Genomic DNA, 22,748 nt, shown 5'->3' with positions numbered 1-22,748 from the left:
ATACCACCAAACCTTACACTTGATACATAGAATGCAATCACTAAGTAGATGATGATGAAGAAGAGCAAGATTTTATATAGTAAAACCTCTTTTATTCTCATTTTCCTTTTTTACTGATCACTTCCAACAATATATAAACATGTGATAACTATTTCTCATCTTAAAATCAAAAGTAGTCTGGGCGTGGTGGCTCATGCCCATAATCTTAACAGTCTGGGAGGCATACACTCATCACTATATAAAATGTGCACTACATTATATGAGTATTTCTTTAGCTTTTTTTGTGTGTGTGTCTGTCCCTACCACAATGTAAACTCCATGAGATGAACTCTGTTTTGTTCACCACTGTATCTCCAGCATCCAGACAATGCCAGACGTTTGAGCTCAGGAGTTCGAGACCAGCTTGAGCAAGAGTTAGACCTCGTCTCTACTAAAAATAGAAATAAATTACTTGGACAACTAAAAATATATAGAAAAAAATTAGCCGGGCATGGTGGTACATGACTGTAGTCCCAGCTACTCGGGAGGCTGAGGCAGAAGGATCGCCTGAGCCCAGGAGTTTGAGGTTGCTGTGAATGAGGCTGATGCCACAGCACTCTAGCCCAAACAACAAAGTGAGACTCTGTCTCAAAAAAAAAAAAAAAATCAGAAGTAAAGAAAACGTTTCCTGGACTACATGTCCCTGTCCTCCTCCTTGCTACCCACTTCTCTGCTCCACTTCATAGCAATCTCTTGCAATCTCTCCAGCCTTCTGTCTCAAAAACTCCACTACAACTGCTCATCAAAGCCATAAGGACTTCCAGACAGATGACTTTTGTGGCAATTCTCTGTCCTCACCTTAACTTCATTTGCTCAGAAGCATGTGACACAGGCATTCCCTTTTCAGGGGCTACACCTGCTCTAACTGACCATTAAGGTGCCCAGAGCCAAGTCCACAGACCTCTTCTCTCTTTATAACCTATATTCTCTACATGATGTACAGGTTGACAACTCACAAATTTATATCTCTAGCCTTATCCTCTCTCCTGCACTTATAATGTGTATATTTAATTACCTATTCAATATTTCCACTTACTATGTCTAATAGGCACCTCACATTTAACATATTCAAAACAGAATTTTGGATTTCCTCCTAAACTTGATCCTTCCCAACTCACAGTTCAATAAATGGCAGCACCATTCACTCAATCCAAAAACCTTAGAGTCATCCTTGACACCTTGCTTTCTCTCATACCCAAGCACCCAATCTGTCAGCAAATTCTGTCAGGTCCACTTTCAAACAAATCAGAAACCTCTCATCACCTGACCACTATAACCCTAGTCCGAAATACCATCGACTCTTGCCTGATTTATGACACCTGTCTCACTGCTGTCACTGCCACATCCCTATGCTCTCTTCTCCACACAGCAGCCAGAATTATCCTTCCTAAATACAAATCAGCCATCATGCCCTGTTTCAAACCCTCCAGTGGCCTTCTATCACACACAGATAACATACAGTCCCAACCCTAGATACAAGATCTTGTCCATGGCTACCCCGTGGCTTCAGTTCCTCTCCTCCCTCTGCTCCAACTAGCCTGGTTTCCTTATCATCCCTCAAACACTCTCTTCAGCACTCATTCGGTCTCCACGAAATGCTCCTCACTCCGTTAGTGGTTCCTTGACTTCATGCTGGTCTCTGTTCAAATTCCACCACTTCAAAAAGACTTCCCTAATCTAAGGACTCTCCAAATTCTCTATCCCTTTATCCAGTTTTAATTATGTATTCTCATCACTACATAAAATGTGCACCACATTATATGAGTATTTCTTTAGCTTTTTTTTTTTTGTCTCTGTCCCTACCACAATGTAAACTCCATGAGATGAACTCTGTTTTGTTCACCACTGTATCTCCAGCATCCAGACAATGCCTGGCACACAGAGGGTGCTAAGGACTATTTGTAGAATACATGCATATATCCATGAATGAATGCTCTGCCCCACAATCCTTCATAGTAACCTCTCACAAAGTTCAGTGAAGATTAAATCCATCAATATATGTGAAAGTGCTTAGAATAGTGCCATTGATATTATGCAACATATAGCTTTTAATACTCAACTCATGCCTCACTTATGCTCAAAGATCATTATCTTCAGCTAAGCCACAACTGTATAAAGCCCCAATCTCTGAAGTCAACATTCTTAATATTTACACATTTTTAGCTTTGCCGTTTATTAGTCAGAGTAATTGTTACCCTACTATCACCACTGATTTTGAGTTTAAAAGGAAGATATTACACTTTTAGCAATTAGTTTCTAAGATAGTCTATGAGGCTAATTAAACTCAAGCAAAATGTTTCAGATCAACACTAAAGTCTTATGGTTGTATTTAAATTCAATGAGGTTTGGATTTTAGAGAAATAACTGATTTTTTAAAATGATCTAAAGGAAGTCTAAAGCTTCCTTCCTATAAGTCTATAGCACTCACTTATGAGTCTCCACCACATGAGTCATGAGTTATTATAGAAATGCTACTTGTTTCTCCACCAGCTAGTAATAATAAGCACATTGGGAACATGGGCCATGTTTACCTTGTTTTTTATTTTTCACAACAGTTCTTTGGACATAGACATTGCTGAATGACCTACCTCTCACCAATAAAGAAACCCAAGATGTCTAAACATGGCACTAAAGGCTTGCTTTGATAATTTGTAACTATTAAGAAGGGGGGGAGAGAAATGTAAAAAAACAGGTAATATAAACAGGTAATATAAATTAAGCTGTGTGTGGTGGATTATACATCACAAAACATCAAGGGTTATTCCAATCAGTTCTTTCTTTCCTCTTAGCTGGTTTTGGAGATTACTGGTATGATATTTATTACTGTATTTCTGATGTTAAATGGATACAGCCCTTAAGGACAGTAAACATACCTTGTTCATACTTCTGACACCATACCTGCTAAATGCCCAATAAATGTTGGTGAAGTTTATGTCACTGGGTTATTCACCAAATGAGAGCAATGTACTTTCCATACCATACAGGGACAATGGTTATCAGTGCGATTCAATGGCACTGACAAAGCCTTAGGAGTGGAGCTATACTGGTGACAGAATCACTCTTATATGATCCCTACCCTTGGGGTATCTGATAGCCTTGATAAGTACTTGCAGTAAATGGCCAACAGTGGTTTCTTGTTACTTGGCTAGATCTATATCAATTATGCCTGTTTTGAGAGCACCCTAAGAAACAGGATTTTTTACTAGAACATTTATCCCACTGCAACTTGGTCTTGAAGGGATATAGTATTTTCCAAGGAAAGCTCTCTAATGAGGTTGATATTGTAGGAAGCATTAAAGGCCACCTTTCTGGCTAGGCATGGTGGCTCCCGCATATAATATGAACACTTCAGGGGGATGGCTTGAGACTAGCCTGGACAACACAGCAAGATCTTCTCTCTAAAAAAAAGAATTAGACAAGTGTGGTGGCATGAACCTGTACTCTTGAGCTACTTAGGAAGTCCAGGCAGGAGGATCACCTGAGCCTAGCAGATCGAGGTTACAGTGAGCTATAACCTTGCCACTGCACTCCAGCCTGTGCAACAGAACAAGACCCTGTCATTTAAAAGAAAAAAAGCCAGCTTTCAGATAATATGGTACGATTACCCTTATAAAAAGCATATGGGCTGGGCGCGGTGGCTCACGCCTGTAATCCTAGCACTCTGGGAGGCCAAGGCGGGCAGATTGCTCGAGGTCAGGAGTTCGAAACCAGCCTGAGCAAGAGCAAGACCCCGTCTCTACTATAAATAGAAAGAAATTAATTGGCCAACTAATACATATATAGAAAAAATTAGCCGGGCATGGTGGCACATGCCTGTAGTCCCAGCTACTTGGGAGGCTGAGGCAGTAGGATTGCTTGAGCCCAGGAGTTTGAGGTTGCTGTGAGCTAGGCTGACGCCACGGCACGCACTCTAGCCTGGGCAACAAAGTGAGACTCTGTCTCAAAATAAATAAATAAATAAATAAGCATATGAAGGCCACAGAACACCATCATTATTGAAAACTGTGTATAAATGAAGGTCAAGGGGGGTCGGAAGTAGTATAGACATCTAAATCCATCTATAATTTGCTAAGTCAGAATTCTTCAGTCATGGAACCTCTTTCTAGACATATTTATCAGCATGCTAATGATGGCACTACAACTTTCTCTAATATATTATCTATGTTAATTTTTTAATGCAACATTTTAATAATCAGAGCCACACAGTTTTGGGTATGAAAAATTCAGTTAAAGATGATATTCAAGCAAGGCAGACTATTGTACTTTACATAAAAGAGTGAAAAACAGTGTTAAGATTTGGGTCTGCTTTCTAAGTGGTCTGTAAGCTGTTGCTGATCAGAGGCATAAGGCTCTGAAGTTGTGCTTCTATAGAACAAGCAACTAATACCAAAGCAAACAAACATCATCTTTGGCAAAGAGTAACACATAATGAATGAGAAGAGAAGAACTGAGTAATTGTTTTTTGTTTGCTTCTGCCTTCCTTTCCATTTTTTACACCCTTCCTTTACATCCTTTTTTCTTTCTTTTCACCATTCTTGGTAAGATTTGTCCTAATTGCAGAGTTTTACAGATTGTTATTAATATTACCACAGTCATGCATTTTAGTTTATTAAATTGAAATGGGGGGAATCATCTCGTTATAATGACACAGAAAAATAAAACAAAAATAAATAAATACAAAGAAATGATACATTTGCTAAGACAGCTGTAGATCCACCCAACTTCTGCTGAAAGAGCCCCAGAAAATAATGAAATATCTCACCAAAGTGAGAAATATAAGGCATGCTCAGAACAGTAGTAATATTAATGCTATTAATAAATGTTCTTCTGTTAGCCCAAGACTCCCCCAACCTGACCTTGAATCAATCATACTCATAAATCCCCTTCATCTTTAGTATAACTAAATGGTATTATTTCAGAAAACGAGGGGGGAAAACTGGAGGTGGGGGATTGGAGTTGTAAGGGACTTTTGTTTTCATTTTACTGAGAAAAGCAATTTTTACTTTCAAGATCTTCTAGTGAACAAAAGCCCTAAATCCTATTTTTCTCCCCCAAGTAAGAAATACTAATTTTATTTATAGTTAATAAACTTTTCTTCTTGTGAGAGTAAGCTAATACAAATTATGCTTATATTTTAAAAGAAATAAGAATTTCTTCACTTTTAGAAACTTGGTACTACATTGGGATATAGTAGGTACCACAAAAAATGAATACATTATATCTGCATTAGTAAAGGAAAAAAACTTAATGCAATTTATAGTGCCCTCTATTGAACATGTTTAGGTATACAACCAAAAAGGAAACTGCCACCAAAATTTATTAGAAATACTGTAAGAGGAAGTCATTAGAAATGCAGTTTTGGAAATTAACTAATTACTTTAAAGCATTTCTGAAATAAGGTAGAGTGTAATCGTCATTATTAACAGCAGGGATTATTGTCATAACTTTTTAAATTAAAAAGCAAGAAACTGAGATGTATTTTTACATTTGAATGTTGTGATTTTCCTATTTTAAGAATTAACTTCTACTTCACATATCATTCAACCAAAAGTAGAGCCATACCAATCTTGGGAGTGCCATGCCAGTAACTGAACACACAAGTTTGACTGTTTGTCCATAATGGATGTACCCATCTCGGACTGTGAATTCTTCTCCTTCTGATTCATCATCATCCACTGCAGCAAGAGGAAAGAGATCAAATTATCACCTTTTAGAATTCATGATCTGCTTAGGAAAATAACAAAACAATATATCCATATATCTTGTTATCAAAAAGAATTTAACAACTTCACACTAAAATCATCAAATGCATATTTTCATACTCACAGAGATGAATGTAAAATGCTCCCCACTGTTGTGAACTGGCATGGAAATTACCTCCTTCTACGTGCAAGTATCTGGTACTAACTGTCTGGGATCGAAGTCGATTAAACAGAGCCACCTTTGTTCCTGAGGCAATGCATACTGCAAAGGAAAAACAGTTCTTATGTGGACTGGGGCACAGGGCACAAGATAACTCTACTTGGCAAGTTGTGACTATTCTTGATTACAATTTAGCATGTAACAGATATAACAAATATTTTAACCTTCCAAGAAAATACAGATACCAAAATAGCTTAATGTCAATAACGTCTTAATATCAAGCTAATGATATCAAATATGTCCATAAAATAAAAATCATCTTAAAATGAGAGCTACACAGTATACTTAGTGTAGTACTGATTTTTCTATGAAGAGGAAAAAATATTTTAAAAATAATAAATGTCCAGGAATTCACTGAAATAAATTACAATACTATTCACCCATTTAAACGATGTATATCTAAATATACTGAAAAGAAAACATCTCCTTTGAATATCACTGAATGGAAAAGTAGGCTATGAAACACTCTGTATGCTGTGGTTCCATTAGCCAAACATATGTGCCTGCATATTTGTCTCCATGTGCTTGCATCCAATCCTATAAAATATATGCCAAGGAAAGGGTCTAGAAGGATGTTTACCAAAGAGGCAATTGCCTCATGTATACTGTGATTTTAGAAAATTTTGCTTTCTTCTAAATACCTTATACCTTAAAGTATTATATTATAGCATAAAATTTCTTGAAGAAAAAAACATCTGTGTAAGCAGGAAAATATTCTGAAAGTGAAATACATTCTCTGCCATCAAGAAACTAATATTCAATACAAATACAAAGTTAATGATATTAAATAAAACCCTGTAATTTGGAATGTAATTAGCCCAAATACAAGATTAAATGTCTCCTGGTATAGGAGAACACACCATCACCTATGAAATAGGCCTTGCCTTTCAGCAACAAAAAAAGAACCAAAGAACAGCAACTTTAAACCTGATCAAGCTTCTAGATTAACCACTGACAAAAGATCCTCTCCTTCACCAAACTTTTAGTGTTTGTCCTTATGTCCTATCATTAATCTACTTAGCCCAGGTGTAGCAAGAATCCTGCTAAGTCATCCCCTCATCCTTGACATACAATCGCCTTGGCTTGCCTTTAGCTGGAATCCTGTTAAGTGGGGTTAGCAAAGAATCCCCCTACCTGTGATGCCTCCTCTTAATTTTCCATCCATTGACACCCTCACTCTGCTCCTTGGCTATAAATCCCCCCTTGTCTTTGTTGTATCTCAGAATTGAACTCAGTTCTATACTTAAGTCTCTTTTCCCCTACTGCAATAGTACTAAATGAAATCTGTCTTTTCAACTTTAAGTAGGGTCCAGCTGTTTCTTTCTAATGCTACCAATTTATAAAAATTACATTAAACCACACCAAAGGAATGAAATTAGCAAAATTCAGTATATGCAACTCTTAAAGGCCAAATAACTCAAGTCTCTTGAATAAATAAATTGCAGATGGTGCTTCATAGATTAAAGGTTATTTAAGGATATATTAATATAATAATATTGTAAAATCTGATAGATTTGTATCCTGATTCTAACAAATTGATTTTTAAAATGACATTTTAGACAATTTAAATTTGAATACTGACTGGATATTTGATGATATCAAGAAAGTATTTCTTCTTATAGTTGCTTTATATGTTGTTTTTATGTAATCATGGTATTGTGAATATATTAAAAAGAGAGTCCATCTTTTAGAGACACAGACATATTTACAGATGATATTATGTCTGGGATTTGCATCAAACTGAGGGCAGAGGAAAATGAGGCTAGGGTATGGTATAAATAAAGATAAAATAAGATTGGTCTAAAGTTAAGAACACTGCTGATGTTAAAGGATGAACCTAAGAGGTTTCATTTTATTACGCAACTGTCTACTTTGCTGTCTTTGAAATTTTCCATAATATAAAGTAAATGACATTAAGAAGGACTGAGTAGATTAAAATACATCGAATACATAAAAATCCATGAGTTCATAATACAATAAAATAAAAAGCAAGCAAATAAAACAAAACCCCTAAAACCTTCACTGGCTACTTTCAAAGATTATTATTACTCTACTAATGAGTAAACAGTCCAGCTAATCCTGCCTTTTCTCAACAGACTACCTTTGAAGCAAACAGCCAATAGACCAAAGTCACTCTTTGTAAGAAAACTCCAGCTAACAAATGCAGAAGTTATGAATAAAAAATAAGAAAATCACCTATTTGCAGTCCTTGATGAATTGGATTTAAGCAGCCATCATCAATGGCTACAAAAGCATTTGGTTAAAGGTTGCTGGGGAACTTTATGGATGAATTAGAATCATTAGACTAAAAACAGCTGAACTTATTATAATCAATCTTAATATGACAAAAAATGGGATAGTAAGATATATGGCTTCTGATCCAATGGAAATGAATGTGCATAGTACCAACTTAATTCTAAAAGTCTTTAAGTCCAACCACCAGTTCATGGAAAATATGAGAGAAACATATAATCAGCCAAATCCAGAATATAAAAATTCCACAGAAAAAATGAGCTAGTTTCTTCAACAAGTATATGACATGGACGGAAAAAAGGTGGGAGAGGGAAAAGAGAAGAAACTCTTACAGATTAAAGTGTTTGGACCTTGTTGGAATCCGGGTTTGAATAAACCAACTATAAAATAAAACAAAAACAATTGTAACAAGACATTGGTGAGACAATCTGATAAATCTGTACATGGAATGAATATTAGATGGCATTAAGGAACTACTAACAACTTTGATAGGTTTAATGATGTTTAAAAAGAAAAGTCGCATTTTAGTCACTACCGCAGACATTTTGGTTGAAAGGACAGGATCACTGAGATTTACTTACATTATAATATTCCAGCATTTTGAATAGGGAGAGGTGTTGGTAGTGATGGAAATAATGAAACAAAATTGGTTAAACCTGTTGGGGCTAGGTGGATGTACATTATACTTCTTTTCCCCTTTTATATAAATTTGAAAGTTTCTATAATAAAAAGCTGAATTTAAAAAAAAAGAAAAATGGTTGTAGAGGTTAAAATGTACAATTTAAACACAGTATGTATCTTTGGTAGTCTAAAATTAATTTGCTGATGGGACACTAGTCTCTGTTAGAGCAACCATCTTTAAAATTTTGTTTAGGTTCTCAGGATGGCTTCCAAAGTCCATGTGACTTTTCAAATGGGTGATATTGACATTCAGAGCAGATCAATTCTTTGCGGGAATGGGAACTTTCTTGGGCATTGTAGGACATTTAGTAAAACTGGCTGAAGATATCCAATGCCAGTATCATCCCCTCCAGTCACTGTGACTACAGAAGAAAAACACCTCCCATTTCCTAAATGCTCCTGAGCAGCACTAAAGAACGAATGTGGTTGAGAACCACTTCATTAGACCATTTTCAATTAAAAAAAAAAAAGACAATAAAGAGGGCCACAAAAATATTAATAAAGACTGAACTGGCTATTGAAAAAGCAATTTTAATTTGAAAAATAATTTGTGTTATTAATTCAAGGTGGCAGCTGGGGACAAATAAGAAAACTCAAGCATACATACAGTCAGCATTTTTCAATGATTGCTTCTTTTTGGAAGGTTTGGAGATGACCTTTATCCGCTTGCTGAGGAACACACCAATGTCATCACTATTGCCATAGAACATCTTTACAGACAACATGAAGTGCTTCCTCTTGTCTGAATCAGATATGTATAATGTTTTGGCTGTGCAATAGTTCTGTGAAAGAAAAGTAAAGTTTTATACCACCAAAACCTTGTTGGTTATGTATCTACAACTCAGAATGGCCATGGTTAGGTTCGATCTGGTTTAAATGAAATAATTCCAATGGATAGCTGATAAAAATTTACCAACTGTAAAAATTACTCAAATTGATCTCTGAAAAAAGTACAAAATCTTCCTTATCAAGTCTGTAAGATACAAACATTGTGATACATTGTACCCTTTTTAAAAGACTGTTTTTAAAGTCTTTTCTTGTTTTATTTAGCACTACATCTGCTTCACGGAATTAGCAGTGTTACAGTTATTTTTAAAAATGGAAATTTTACAGTTAAAAAAAGCTATGACTATCTTTCTGCAAAGAAAAGATATAAATAAGGTTATAAGAATTCAATAGAATTATGTAAAAGATTTAGGCAGTGGTCCTTCTCAAAATAGTACACAGAATGTTTTCTTTACATAGCTGAATGCTAGAGTAACCACTTATAAGTCTGAAGAAAACAACGCTGGACTAACTGGATGATTATAAAATATCTAAAACCAGAAAGAGATTACATTAGTATGCTTTAAAGAACTATTTTTAAAATGGTTAACTTTGCCCAACGGGACCATTCATATTGCATCACTAAAAGAACTAAATTTAAAAGTACTAGAGAAAATGTTCAAGGCATTATGCAGTTTACCAGAGCAAAAATTCTGATAACTGAAAAGACAGTATAAAAGAGTTATAGCACTCAACAGACAGCAAAGACACTTCAAAATGCTATGATTTCAATCACATGTGGCAATTCTAAAATCTTTCCTATTCCCCTGATCCCTGTGAATTAGGGAGGGGCCTAAATTATTGACCTCCTTTTCCAGACATTTTAAATATGCCCAAACACAGTATAAGTATCTAAAATAACTGACCTATATTTTTTAAAAGATCAACACTGCACTTTAAAATTAGACTAAACAAATTTCTTCAACTACCTCTGCTGTGTGTTCCTTTACAAAAGCAGAGCAAATGCCACTCGTTTAGGAAATAGTTATTGACTTATGTTTTAATCTTTAAAATTTTACTCATAGGCAAGCCTTAGTAGCAGACAAAAATAGTGCAATAGTTTATTTCATTTCTCATAGCAAAGTTATTTAAGAAAATGTAGGTGCCATCTTGAATATTCTACATTCAATTAAGTTTTTAAAATTCAAAAGTTTGGTGAAGGCTTTAAGAGGCTTTGCTCTGCAGAAGGCAAAATAAGATAAAATTATTAATAATAGTAATAAGAAAAATAAAAACAACAGTACTTTGCAGTCACACAGCTTCTTTCACCCAAGGATCTCCAAAGCACTCAGAGATGGCATCTGTGAGCTGCTGTGTCCATGGGTCCGCCATACATTTTAAAATGACAGCACTGACGGTCAAATTAAGCCTAAACAATGGAATTGTTCTGCAACATAAGATGAGGTCTATGAAAATGGGTATCAATGTACTAAAGATGACAGTAATAGGAAGCAAAAATGAAATGTGCATCTAAATGAAGGGAATTACATTCTAATGGAAAATCTTAAAAATGTTGAGATCACCTAATATTTAGTGTTAAAACTAATGGATATTATCTGTATCAGGAAAGAGAAAATGCTGAAATGTAGCATAAATGGTAAGACACATAGGCAAACAGGTAAAGAAAAAAGGTCAGAGAAGATGGGATCCTAAGACCTACACACAAAGGACTTCATTTTATTCAGAAAAAACAAACATGCACATCTCTTTGGAAAGAAAGGAAATATAACCCTAATTACAATGAGTAGTTTGAAATCATAAAAATCATACCTGAGGTAACTTTATTGGAACTATTACTTTTAAAAAACTTTAAGGCCACTGACCAGAACCAATTCAAATTCCGTAAGAAAAAAAAGAAAAAGTCATTCTTAGAAAATAAGCAAATAAAAGTTAAAATTACATTTTACAATACTAAAAAGCTAAATTGGTTAACAGAATTCTAGAAGAGAAAATGGCATAAAATAATCTCTTTAAAAACAAGTCTTCAAAAATCTTTAGGCAATAAAAGCATTGCCCTGAAACAAAGAAATATCAATTCTAACACTGCAAAAATCATACCCTATTAGTAGGTGTTTTAAATACTAGTTAAAAGCTTGAGTTTTCAGATATTCTATTCCTCTATTGCCAATTTCTAGGCCTTAGGGAATGGGTATAATGATAGAAAATTTTAAAAAGGTATGATACAAGATAGCAGAAAGATTTCCATGCTGAGGCAGCCCCTAAAGGTATAAAACTTGAACATGGCACTACTAAGCTATGATGCTGAGAAAGGCAAGCAGTTATACTATTGGTTGATTTGTTTGGTATTACCTTACTTAAAATTACTGAAAGCTGGAATTCATTAAGGCAAACAATCAAGTTCTATTAAACAGTTATATACACTGGTAGCTAGAATTCCTGGCTTCTCACTACCTATTCTGATCCACTCATTCATAATACTGAATGTCTAAATGTAGAGCTTACAGGCATGTAACTCTGAGACTTTCTCTATAACAAGAAAACAGATGAGACATTGCTAAGATCTATTAGATCAACCCACCACTTAAATATACTCTTTACTCAAGGGTCATAATTTAGAATGGTTTTACTGATTTATTTTAAGATGAAATAATCTTCAGTTTAATAAGTATTACCCCAAACCTAATTTAAAATACATAGTCAACAAGTCTTACTGATAAAAACCATAAAGCTATAAATAACATACAAATAGCCAAATTTGAAAGAGGTTGACATTGAGGGTTCTTAGTACCCACAATCTGTAAAATTACTAAAATTGAATTTTTTTTTTTAAAGACAGGGTCTCACTCTGTCACCCAGGCTAGTATGCAATCATAGCTCATTGTAACCACAAATTCCTGGGCTGAAGTGATCCTCCTACCTCAGCCTCCCAAGTATCTAGGACTATAGGTGCATGCCACCATGTCCAGCTCCATTTTTTCTTATAGAAACAGGGTCTTGCTATGTTGCCCAGGCTAGTCTCGAATTCCTAGCCTTGAGTGATCCTCCTGGCTCAGGCTTCCAAAGTGCTAGGATTACAGGCGAGAGCCACCATACCCAGTCCTAAAAACTGAATTTGAGAGTACAAATCCCCTAGCTCGCCCCCCTCAACACTATCCTCCAACCCCTATTCCTAATGCCAAATAAAACAAACATTAAGATGTTCAATAAAGATTTATCAAGTAAGGGAATAGCTTTTTATGCACTATTTTAAAAGACATTCAATGTTCTGATCTCAATGTAGTCATTAAATAGCCATTTAAAAAAATTCCTGCCACACAAATGAATGAAAACTACATTCTGGGACCATGGTACCCCTTAAAGGGAAACTAGCAGTCCTAATTTACCTTTCCTTCCAAGTTTAGCTGCTGCATTTCTTGGTCACTATTCCCTATCCCAATAAATGCACATGGTTGAGACTCTTGTTCAGAACAACCATCACGTTCCATTTGTTCTTTTTTTTTCTTCCATCCACTGCCCATAAGATACACACAAGGAGGAGGGCAAAAGAACCTGAAGAATAGGAAAAGAACAAAAACACAAAGCAATTAGATTTAAGAAAGTATTTCCTTTTCTTTTTTCCCCTTTTTATTGATTCATAACATTTTACATATTTATAGGACACAAATGGTATTTTTTACATGTATAGAATGTATAATAATCAATTCAGGATATTTGGGATATCTATCACCTTGGGTATTTATCATTTCTATGTGTTGGGAACACTTTAAGTTCTCTCTTCTAGCTACTTTGAAATATACAATACATTGTTGCTAACTGTTAGTCACTCTATTGTGCTATGGACTATGAGAACTTACACATTTTTATCTAACAATATGTTTGTACCCATTGACTAACTTCTCTTCATTCCATTTACTTTCCTTGAACATTATGTATACAAAACCTTACTGAAATGTACTCAGCGCCTAATGAAAAATGTTTGGCAAGGCCTTCTGTAACATAAATAATCATGTGTACTGAGGGGAAAGAAGAAAGCAGGAAAGGGGAACTTGAAACAGAGATGACCTGGGGTGGCCAGAGAAAGCTTCCTTAAGGAGGGGACTTCCAGTCATGACCTAAAGCCACATGGACATCTGGGACCAGGAACATTACAGCAGAGGGGAGAGCAAGAGCAAAGGCTCTGATGGGAAGAATTCTGACCAATAGTGAGGAAAAACAAATAGACCAGAGTGACTGGAGTAGAGAAGAGGGAGATCAATAGGGGGTGAAGACAGGTAATGGGCAAGCAGATCAAGTGGGCCCTGGGGATCACACTGAGCAAGGAGGGAAGCCTCTGCAGTCTTCTCATATTTAATTAAACCAATAAAAAAGAAGAGCAGCTTTCATGCATGTATACTCACACTGAGGCCATGGTTATAAAGGTCACAGCCAAGGTAGTGGGCCCAGCTCCAGGTTACTCCAATTTTGGAGGGATGCCTGGATTAGCTAGGCTAGTTTTGGAGTTGATTCAGTTCAAGGCTATATCAGGGATCTTTCTGGCTTCTAATGCTGGAAGCCACCCAATGCTCACCATGGCACTGACTCAAATACCTAGACTGGCATACTCTCTGGAGGTTGAGAAGGCATCACTTTTGGAAACATGTTTCCTGTTAGCATATTATCAAACTCTGATATTAAGACTCCTTACTAAATTGGTATGCCAATGATAAAATCCAAAGAGCTATTCTTTAGTATAATACATGGTGAGTATACATTATCCAAAATACTTGGGACCAGAAGTGTTTTGGATTTCAGATTTTGGAATATCTGCATTTATATTTACCAGTTGAACATCCCAAATCTGAAAATTCAAAATCCAAAATGTTCCAATGAGCTTTTGAGCATCATACTGACACTCAAAATATTCAGATTTTGGAGCATTTTGGATGTTTGGATTTGAGATGCACAACCTGTATACCATATGTAATAGTCAAATCTCAACAAGTTATTAAAAAAAGGTTTTTATTTCACATTTGAAAAATCTAAAGAGAGCTAAAATGATAAAAGAATGATTAGTGCCGGTTTTCTCAAGAGTATTGTGACAAAATGCATGAAACTAACAGGGTTGATGAGAAATTTTTTACTCAAAATACTGACCAATGTTCTACCCCAAAAGTGGTTTTCCAATCATGTAATAAATGTAAGAAAAATGAAGATTCTCCAACAGGCTCTGAGCTAGCCTTGTTTTTATTTTTATTTTATGTTGACTACAAATTATTCAAAAAATGTATGATGGAAGAAAACAGCAAATCTAATGTAATCTAAACATTGAGGTTATTTCTATCATGTGATGATGAAATCATATCTTAAAAACATCCCAATACTGTCACCCCCTAAAATATAGCAAATAAATCAAATTTTCACTTCCATACACTTCAGTAATAACACAGTAATCAAACAGAAGATAAGCATACATACAAAAAAGGGAAGAATACAGGCAAAAGAAAGGAAACTAAAGGGAGCAGGTTAAAATCATCCAAATTAACAGAAGAAAAATTAAACTACATCTCTATAATGGTGTGTGAAACCAATGATTTTTTTTTTTAATTTGGACAGTTGGTCAATAGGTACCAAATACTCAGTGAACTGAGTTTTACCAATAAGTGGTTAGCTTACAGAGTTTAACAGCTGCTATAAATATATCCTATGAAATAATGTTGTCTTTATTTTCTCATCTTTCCCAGTAGTTCTATCAAAGTAACTATGATAAACAATGCTTTTCTCTGCCACTTGGTGGCAATGTGCACACATTTAAGATTTTATTCATTTCCAAGTTCAAATAATCAGTCTTTTATTTTCAGAGAATGTTTCAATAATTTTTTCCTCAAATCTTGAGATGAGGTTTGAAAACTACCTTACAGAATTCAAAGGTTTTTTATTCAGCCCAGTATATAGTAAGTTAGGTTAAACAAAATCCAAACTCATGTCATTTATATTATCTGACTACCTTTGCAGAATCATTACCCGTAATCACCAATTATTCAGTTTAAAAGGAGCATATTTAGGAACTTTTTGCAAACTACAATTACTCCAATTAACACAATTCTCAATGTGACTTCAGAATCACAGTGTAATTGTCTAAATGGCTTTACTGTTAATTTTCTCAACAGTATCACTATAACTACTGCTTAATTACTTCCTTCTAGAAAGTTGAATCTTATGTCACACAGCATATTAACATTTTCTCTAGAAAAAATAATCCTTTTAAAAGTTTATGTTTTAACCTAGGATGCCCTTCTTTAATGAAAAATTGTAACTGATCACTAACAAATGGGATACTAGATGTGCTACACAAATAAGTATTAGTTAATATTAGGCATAACAGTTGATATCAAGAACAATTTTAAATTTTAGAATAAAATTTCCTGAGCAAATATTTTTAGCATCATTCACTGGAGTTATTTTATATGCCAAAGGGACATGGGCCAAGAAGACTGTAGTCATGTCCCCAGGTAACCTCCCAAACCAGGATCAGTAAGCAGGCAGATCATCTTCTTTCCATTGTGCACTCCAACAAGGAACCAAACCCTCCTATTTTAACAGCACTCCCCAAGCTTTCTGGCACTAGGAACGGGTTTTATGGAACACAATGTGGGGGAGAACTGGAGTGTCATTGGTGGGGGTGGGATGCTGGTGGGAGTGGGATGTGGGGAGTTCAGGTGGTGATGTACTGGCCGGTTTCCTAACAGCCCACTGACCTTACCCAGCCTCAGTGGGAGTTGAGAACAGCAGCCTTTTAATACACTGCCATATGAATTGTATTAAACTCAAGCTAGTTTTGAGCCCTGGGGCCTTGTGAAGCAAAACCCTAAAATTGGTTCATGACAATCTTACTTGTTGATGTTCTTATTGTTACAATTAATATTGATAATTTAGGCCTGGTGGGGTGGCTGATGCTTGTAATCCTAGCACTCTGGGAGGCAGAGGCAGGAGGACTGATAGAGGTCTGGAGTTCAAGACCAGCCTGCACAAGAGCGAGACTCCATATTGACCAAAACCAGAAAAAATTAGCCAGGGTGTGGTGGCGCCCACCTGTAGTCCCAGCTACTCAGGAGGCTGAGGCAGGAGGATCGCTTCAGCCCAGGAGTTGGAGGATGCAGTGAGCTATGATGATGCCCCTGCACTCTAGCCCAGGTGACAGAGTGAGACTCTATCTCAAAAAAAAAGACAATTTAAACACATGGATTGCATTGCACATAACTCACCCACAGAAAACAATACAAAATAACAAATTAGAAAGGATAGTTTTGTTTTAATAAAACACAGTGGCCCCAAGGGGAAAAAAAAATTTTTTTCTAGCATGGCAGTCAATGTCTTAATCATTACTCAAGCTTCAGCAGAACTTGACAGTTGTACAGAGGGCTAGACTTGCATTAGCAGTCCCTTACTACTAATACTTTTGTTTAAAAAATTTTTAAATGAAGTAAATTTAACAGGTATACCCTTTTATTATAAAGTAATGCATGTCTCCTTTGGAAATTTTAACAATACAAATAAGTCAAAATATAGTAAAATAGTTACTCTGGCCTTGTCATAATTTTTTCTTCATATTTTTAGAGGCCTTAAAAAGCTTAAATTATTCAGGCTTTCTTGTGACTGGAGTTTTAGACTAGCTAGGTCATATCAAACTAATAGAAAAAAAATTGAAAATAAAAGCTACTTCAATAAAAGATAAAATTTCTTTTTTTAACTTGATAAGCCTCTACAGGTCTCTATTCATATTTTTAACAGAAACGGATAAACAAAAACCTTATCTGGACTTAACATAATTTTTTGAATAGCTCTTCCCCTTTTGTTTTCTCCACTGGGCATGGGTTATCCATCCTAGTATTAAATGACATAGTGACTTTTAAAACTCACAGTAAAGATCCTTTTGTATATAATCTGACCCCTAATAGGTGATCAGAAATATGGAATAAATGAATCCAAATGTACTAAAATGAATCTTTAAAAATTCAGAGAAAGAAAAGCAGCCTGCCCAAGTTTGAAGCTATATGATAAACATGTATCTATTCATAATTCAGTCAGAACCAGCCAGTCTCACCTAGCTAATAACAAAAGGGATGGTCCTAGGCAAAATTTACAATGTGTTTTTTTTGTGGGTTTTTTTTTTTGGGACAGAGTCTCCCTTCTAGCTCACAGCAACCTCAAACTCCTGGGCTCAAGCAATCCTACTGCCTCAGCCTCCTGAGTAGCTGAGACTACAGGCATGTGTCACCATGCCCGGCTAATTTTTCTCTATATATTAGTTGGCCAATTAATTTCTTTCTATTTATAGTAGAGACAGGATCTCACTCTTGCTCAGGCTGGTTTCGAACTCCTGACCTTGAGCAATCTGCCCACCTCGGCCTCCCAGAGTGCTAGGATTACAGGTGTGAGCCACCCCTACCTACAATTTTTATACTCAAATATCTTTACTTCCAGGGCCAGGCATGGTGGCTCACGCCTGTAATCCTAGCACTTTCAGAGGCTGATGTGGGAGGATCTCTTGAGCTCAAGAGTTCAAGACCAGCCTGAGCAAGAATAAGACCCCAACTCTACAAAATATTAAAAAATTGAGCCCAGCGAGGTGCCGTAGACCTGGAGTCCCAGCTACTTTGAGGCTGAGGCAGAAAGGTTGCTTAAATCCAGGAGCTGGAGGTTGCAGTGAGCTTTCCTGATGCCACTGCACTCTAGCCTGGGCCACAGAGCAAGACACTGTATATACATATATCCCCTTTTATTACTGGTAGTTTTTAAAGTCACTATGTCATTTAATACTAGGACAGATAACCAACAAATAGGGCAACAAAAAGAATAAGAAATTTGGAATTAGAGCTTCAGAAGCTCCAATCCTAACTATACAGATTCCTAACTAATGTGAACCTTGGCATGTTTAAGGTCACTGACGTTTAGTTTCCCCACCCGGAGAATGGGGATTATAACATGCCTCCTTTATTATAAGACTGCTCTGAGGATTAAAATTTTTAAAATATTTATAAAGCATTTCAAAAACAATGTCTAGCTCATGATTGGAGCTGATATGAAAACTGTTTCTACTTCAGATTCACTATGTGGTGCACGGTTGGCCTTTTAGATTCTTCTTCAGTAATGAGGGTACTGACTTGTTTTGCTTAGAGAACAAATGATTTGCTATATATACACACAGTAAATCATCACTAGAAAAAAAATTCTGAATTTCATGAAAAAGAGATGTTATTCTATAACCCAAACTATAGATTGATACCAACCTCTTCCCATATTTAACCCTAAATCAGTAATTAAGTTTTATTAGTAAGATGAAATAATCAAAAATTTAACAAACCTGAAAACACTTATGAATCGTAAATATTGTTTTCACTTATTCATATTCTTTAATAACTTTACTTTTTCAGCTCAGATTTAGTTGGCTTTAAGAAAGTAACCTCTTAATTTTCTTCTAGCATGTAAATGATTATATACTTGTATTTTGCCTTCTTCTCTGCATATGCTAAGGTTTCCTTTACGTCACAAACTTTAAGATTCTACTCATTCCTTCCAACTCAACTCCAAAACCTGACTTTTCATTCCTCTTCCCTTTAGTTTGGTATTTTTCCAGCTAATCCAAAAAAAAACTCTGATCTTTTCCCACAAGCCAGCTATCTTTATCTAGGAAGTGATTAACCAAAATATGCTGTCTGAAAGACAAAGACTCAATAAACTATTCACAGAAAATTTCAGGAACCAAGCAGATAAACTAACAATAAAAGTCCACAATTATACACAAAAAAACGCTGAAATTTACAGGATACCAGGAGAAATAATTTAAAGATCACTTTGTTCTAATATAATTTTGGCTATTCTACTTTACAGACAATTTTTGTAGTGCCTGCATTCAGGTGCTATAAGAGTATGAATGCAGTTTTGGTGTTTTTTCTTAACGACCACCAGAATAGGCACAGGGTCAAGGAAGAGAGGGCCAGGAATTCTTTTCTTTATAATCGCTCCATCCATAGGTCAATTCAAACTGAATTCAGGACAGTCTTAGGATCAAGGGTTTGTTTACCGTTTTCCTTTTTAAAAATGCACTTCTGGGGTCACATTTGTTTATAAAACCACATTTTCCACCAAAAGGAAAGCTTCTTTGTGAATAAGCTACTGTATTATGGAAATACTCTGGGAACAACACTATGTGGCCCAAATGAAAAATTGTGGATTATTTCATTTTGTAAGATTAGGGATTTAGCCAGATGATCTTTACTATCTTCTCCTTCTGGCTTGAGTATGCCACAATTCACTTTGTCTCTCCTCTCAAGAGACAAATCCTGGTTTTCATTTTGTACAAGGCAAATTAACCTAGTAACAGAAAGCATCATTTGACATTCATATTAATATATCATTTGCAAATTCATGTGATAACTACAATTAACTATCCACCAGAAAAACAATAATCTTACCTTTTTTCATTTCCATATGACTTCTGTGCAACTTTTGCATGAAGAATAAGTACTGTTTGATCCCCTCGCTCTTTCAAATAATTTCGCATAGCTTCCCTAAAATCAAATATAAATATTACTATTACAAGGGTGAAATTTTGGATGAAATCTTTCTTCTTTATTACTATGCTCTGTAATAAGAGGAATGCTCATATTTTTTTAAATAAGCAAATCTAAATTCAAAAATAAACCAAAACAAATCTATGAATTCGAAGATTATATAATGGGACAATACATACTGCTCATTTTCAACTCTATACTTTATTCTTTACAAGAAGAAATTGTCCCTCGTTCTTTGGAATATATGATGCAACTCAATTAAACCCCACTTACAACTCAAGAATAACTAGAATCAATGTATACACTGGTAATGTAGCTTTATTTATAAAGTTAATGAAACACAATACTTTTACAGCTTAATAATCTAGTACTCCCCCTCTCCCCAGTTTCAGTATTTTTCATGAATACAAAAGCCACAAGAAATCATCAGGCTATCTAAATTCATTATTACATGATCCTAAACTGACATTCCTATGAGGACTAAGAAAGACCTATAATTTACATAAAATATCTAATTTTCTAAAGGATGCTACTAAATAGGTAGTGTTTAATAAAAGCTAATTGAAATGAAAAAAAAATTCAAATTTTGGAAAAATACAATGTTAATTCCTTCAAATACAAACAAACTACTGTAACTACATGCTTACTAAGCAAATGTTCTATAAAAAGTTCAATATCTTAAATATATTTACATATCCAATTATTTTTATATGCAATATTGTATATTACAAAGAATGTATGCTCTACACAGATCAAACTATAACAATTCTCAATCAGTAGAATCCCAATTTTTGAATTTTTTACATATCACAAAATAAAATGCTATTCTATTTTATTATAAATAAAGACAGATGTAAATAATAAGAGGATAGCTATAAAATAGTAGTGAGTTATTAAATGTGGGAAACTTTAGATTTATAGCACTTACACACTAAGGCCTGGGGCAAATCATTTAACCTTATCCAGCCTGTTTCCAGATCTGGAAACTAGAGATAATAACACCTACCTAACACAGGGTGGCCATGGAGACTAAGCATTTTGTATTTATTGACTGAAAAAAACTGTTAGCTGCAAGGCAGAGAAGGTAACACCAGGATATAAATAGATTGAGTACTAATCTCTACCACTGAAAAGGACCTCAAAAGTCCACATTTTAATGAAATACAATTATCCAAAGAGAGGTATGTACAAAAAGCAAGATTAAGGGAAAGCCTATGTGAAGGAGGGGATGGGCGATAAAGGACTGCAAGCTGGGAAATGTTTCATAGAAGAGCTGAATTCTGAAAGAGGAGGAGTAGACACAGGAAGTGGGAGGAGGAAAGACTAAGGCTTCCAGGGCTTGTGAGTAGTACAGACAAAGATGTGAATAACCTTGCACATTTGGGTATAGCAGGATTTGGGTTAAGGGTGTAAGGCAGCCACAATAGTAAAACCACAGCAGCTAATGTCTCTTGAGTATTTACTATGTGCCAGGCCCCGAACTTTCAATGCCTTATTTAATTGAATCCTAATAACCCAACAAACTAAGTACTGTTAATATCACTTTGGATGTCTTGCCCAAGGTCTTGCAGTGAATAAATGGCAGTCAGGAATTGAAAGAAATTCTGGAAAAGTCTAAAGTGAACTACGGCAGTGAATAATGTTGACAAGATGGGTAGAGTCAAACTGGGAAGAGCATTCCTTGAAAACTGGACATTTGTACACTTAAATATTAAGTATAAAAGATCGAGCTAATTCAACTATCACCCCATAACAGATGATAAAAGTGGTAGCAGGTAATAAAATTTTAGGAAGTCAGGAAAAACATAAAATGTTTAAAATAAAAAACCCATCCCTTTGTGAAGTAGAACAAGGTCACCATTCAATTTTCTCTCAATTCCATTATAGAAAAACTTTGCTGTAGAAACTGGATTTTCAATCTAAGCTAAAGGCAATGAGAGATCTTGGGTTTTTAAAAAATTAGATCATTCGTTTTCATTTTTAGTTAGTTAATTCTAGAGAAAGGATTAGAAAGCATAGAGACAAAACAAACTTATAAAAAGGCTGTCATTGCTGCTCCTAGTACTTGTCTAAGAAAAAAAAAAAAAAAAAAAAGGCTGTCACACTAAGAAGAATGTAACAGAAAATAATAGGGGACAGGAAAAATTTAACCTGTTTTTGGAGAAGTCGGTATATATTACTAATAGGTTCTTTTGACAAATGACAACCCTGAAGTGCCCCAGGACCTCCTAGTTGAAAGTATTCAATAGGTTTTTGGAAATATCCATTTATAGTCCAAGAGAGAGATCAGAGCTGCAAAATGAGGTTCACTGGTATGTAATTGGCAAACTGAGACATGGAAGTGAATGAAATCTCCCAAAAGGAAAATGCAGTGACAGGAGAGTTAATTAGAAAATGCAGAAAAGGAAAGGGAGGTACAATCAAAAGATGAGATGCAGAAATCAAGGTAACTTTAATTTTAGCAAAAAGTCTCATAGATGCCAGCCTGGAAAGGGTGAAAGAGGGAGCTGAAAGTCT

At 35.3% G+C, this 22,748-nt stretch overlaps 1 protein-coding gene across 7 annotated transcripts in view; it reads right to left on the bottom strand.

Moving 5' to 3' along the window:
- RBPJ (recombination signal binding protein for immunoglobulin kappa J region) overlaps positions 1 to 22,748 on the bottom strand; it is a 223,378-nt gene that overhangs the window by 6,853 nt on the left and 193,777 nt on the right. For all 7 annotated transcript variants that reach the window (XM_076001151.1, XM_012754614.3, XM_076001154.1 and 4 more), the window contains 5 exons: positions 20,133 to 20,228; positions 13,065 to 13,230; positions 9,503 to 9,677; positions 5,866 to 6,003; positions 5,602 to 5,714 (listed from right to left, as the gene is read on the bottom strand). In XM_076001151.1, the coding sequence (XP_075857266.1) occupies positions 5,602 to 5,714; positions 5,866 to 6,003; positions 9,503 to 9,677; positions 13,065 to 13,230; positions 20,133 to 20,228 (688 nt within the window). The remainder of the gene's footprint in view (positions 1 to 5,601; positions 5,715 to 5,865; positions 6,004 to 9,502; positions 9,678 to 13,064; positions 13,231 to 20,132; positions 20,229 to 22,748) is intronic.

The sequence above is a fragment of the Microcebus murinus genome, chromosome 3 (genome assembly GCF_040939455.1).
Source record: "Microcebus murinus isolate Inina chromosome 3, M.murinus_Inina_mat1.0, whole genome shotgun sequence".
Lineage (NCBI taxonomy): Eukaryota > Metazoa > Chordata > Mammalia > Primates > Cheirogaleidae > Microcebus > Microcebus murinus.
Note: the sequence above shows the minus strand (reverse complement) of the source record. Positions and strands in the feature narration are given on the sequence as shown.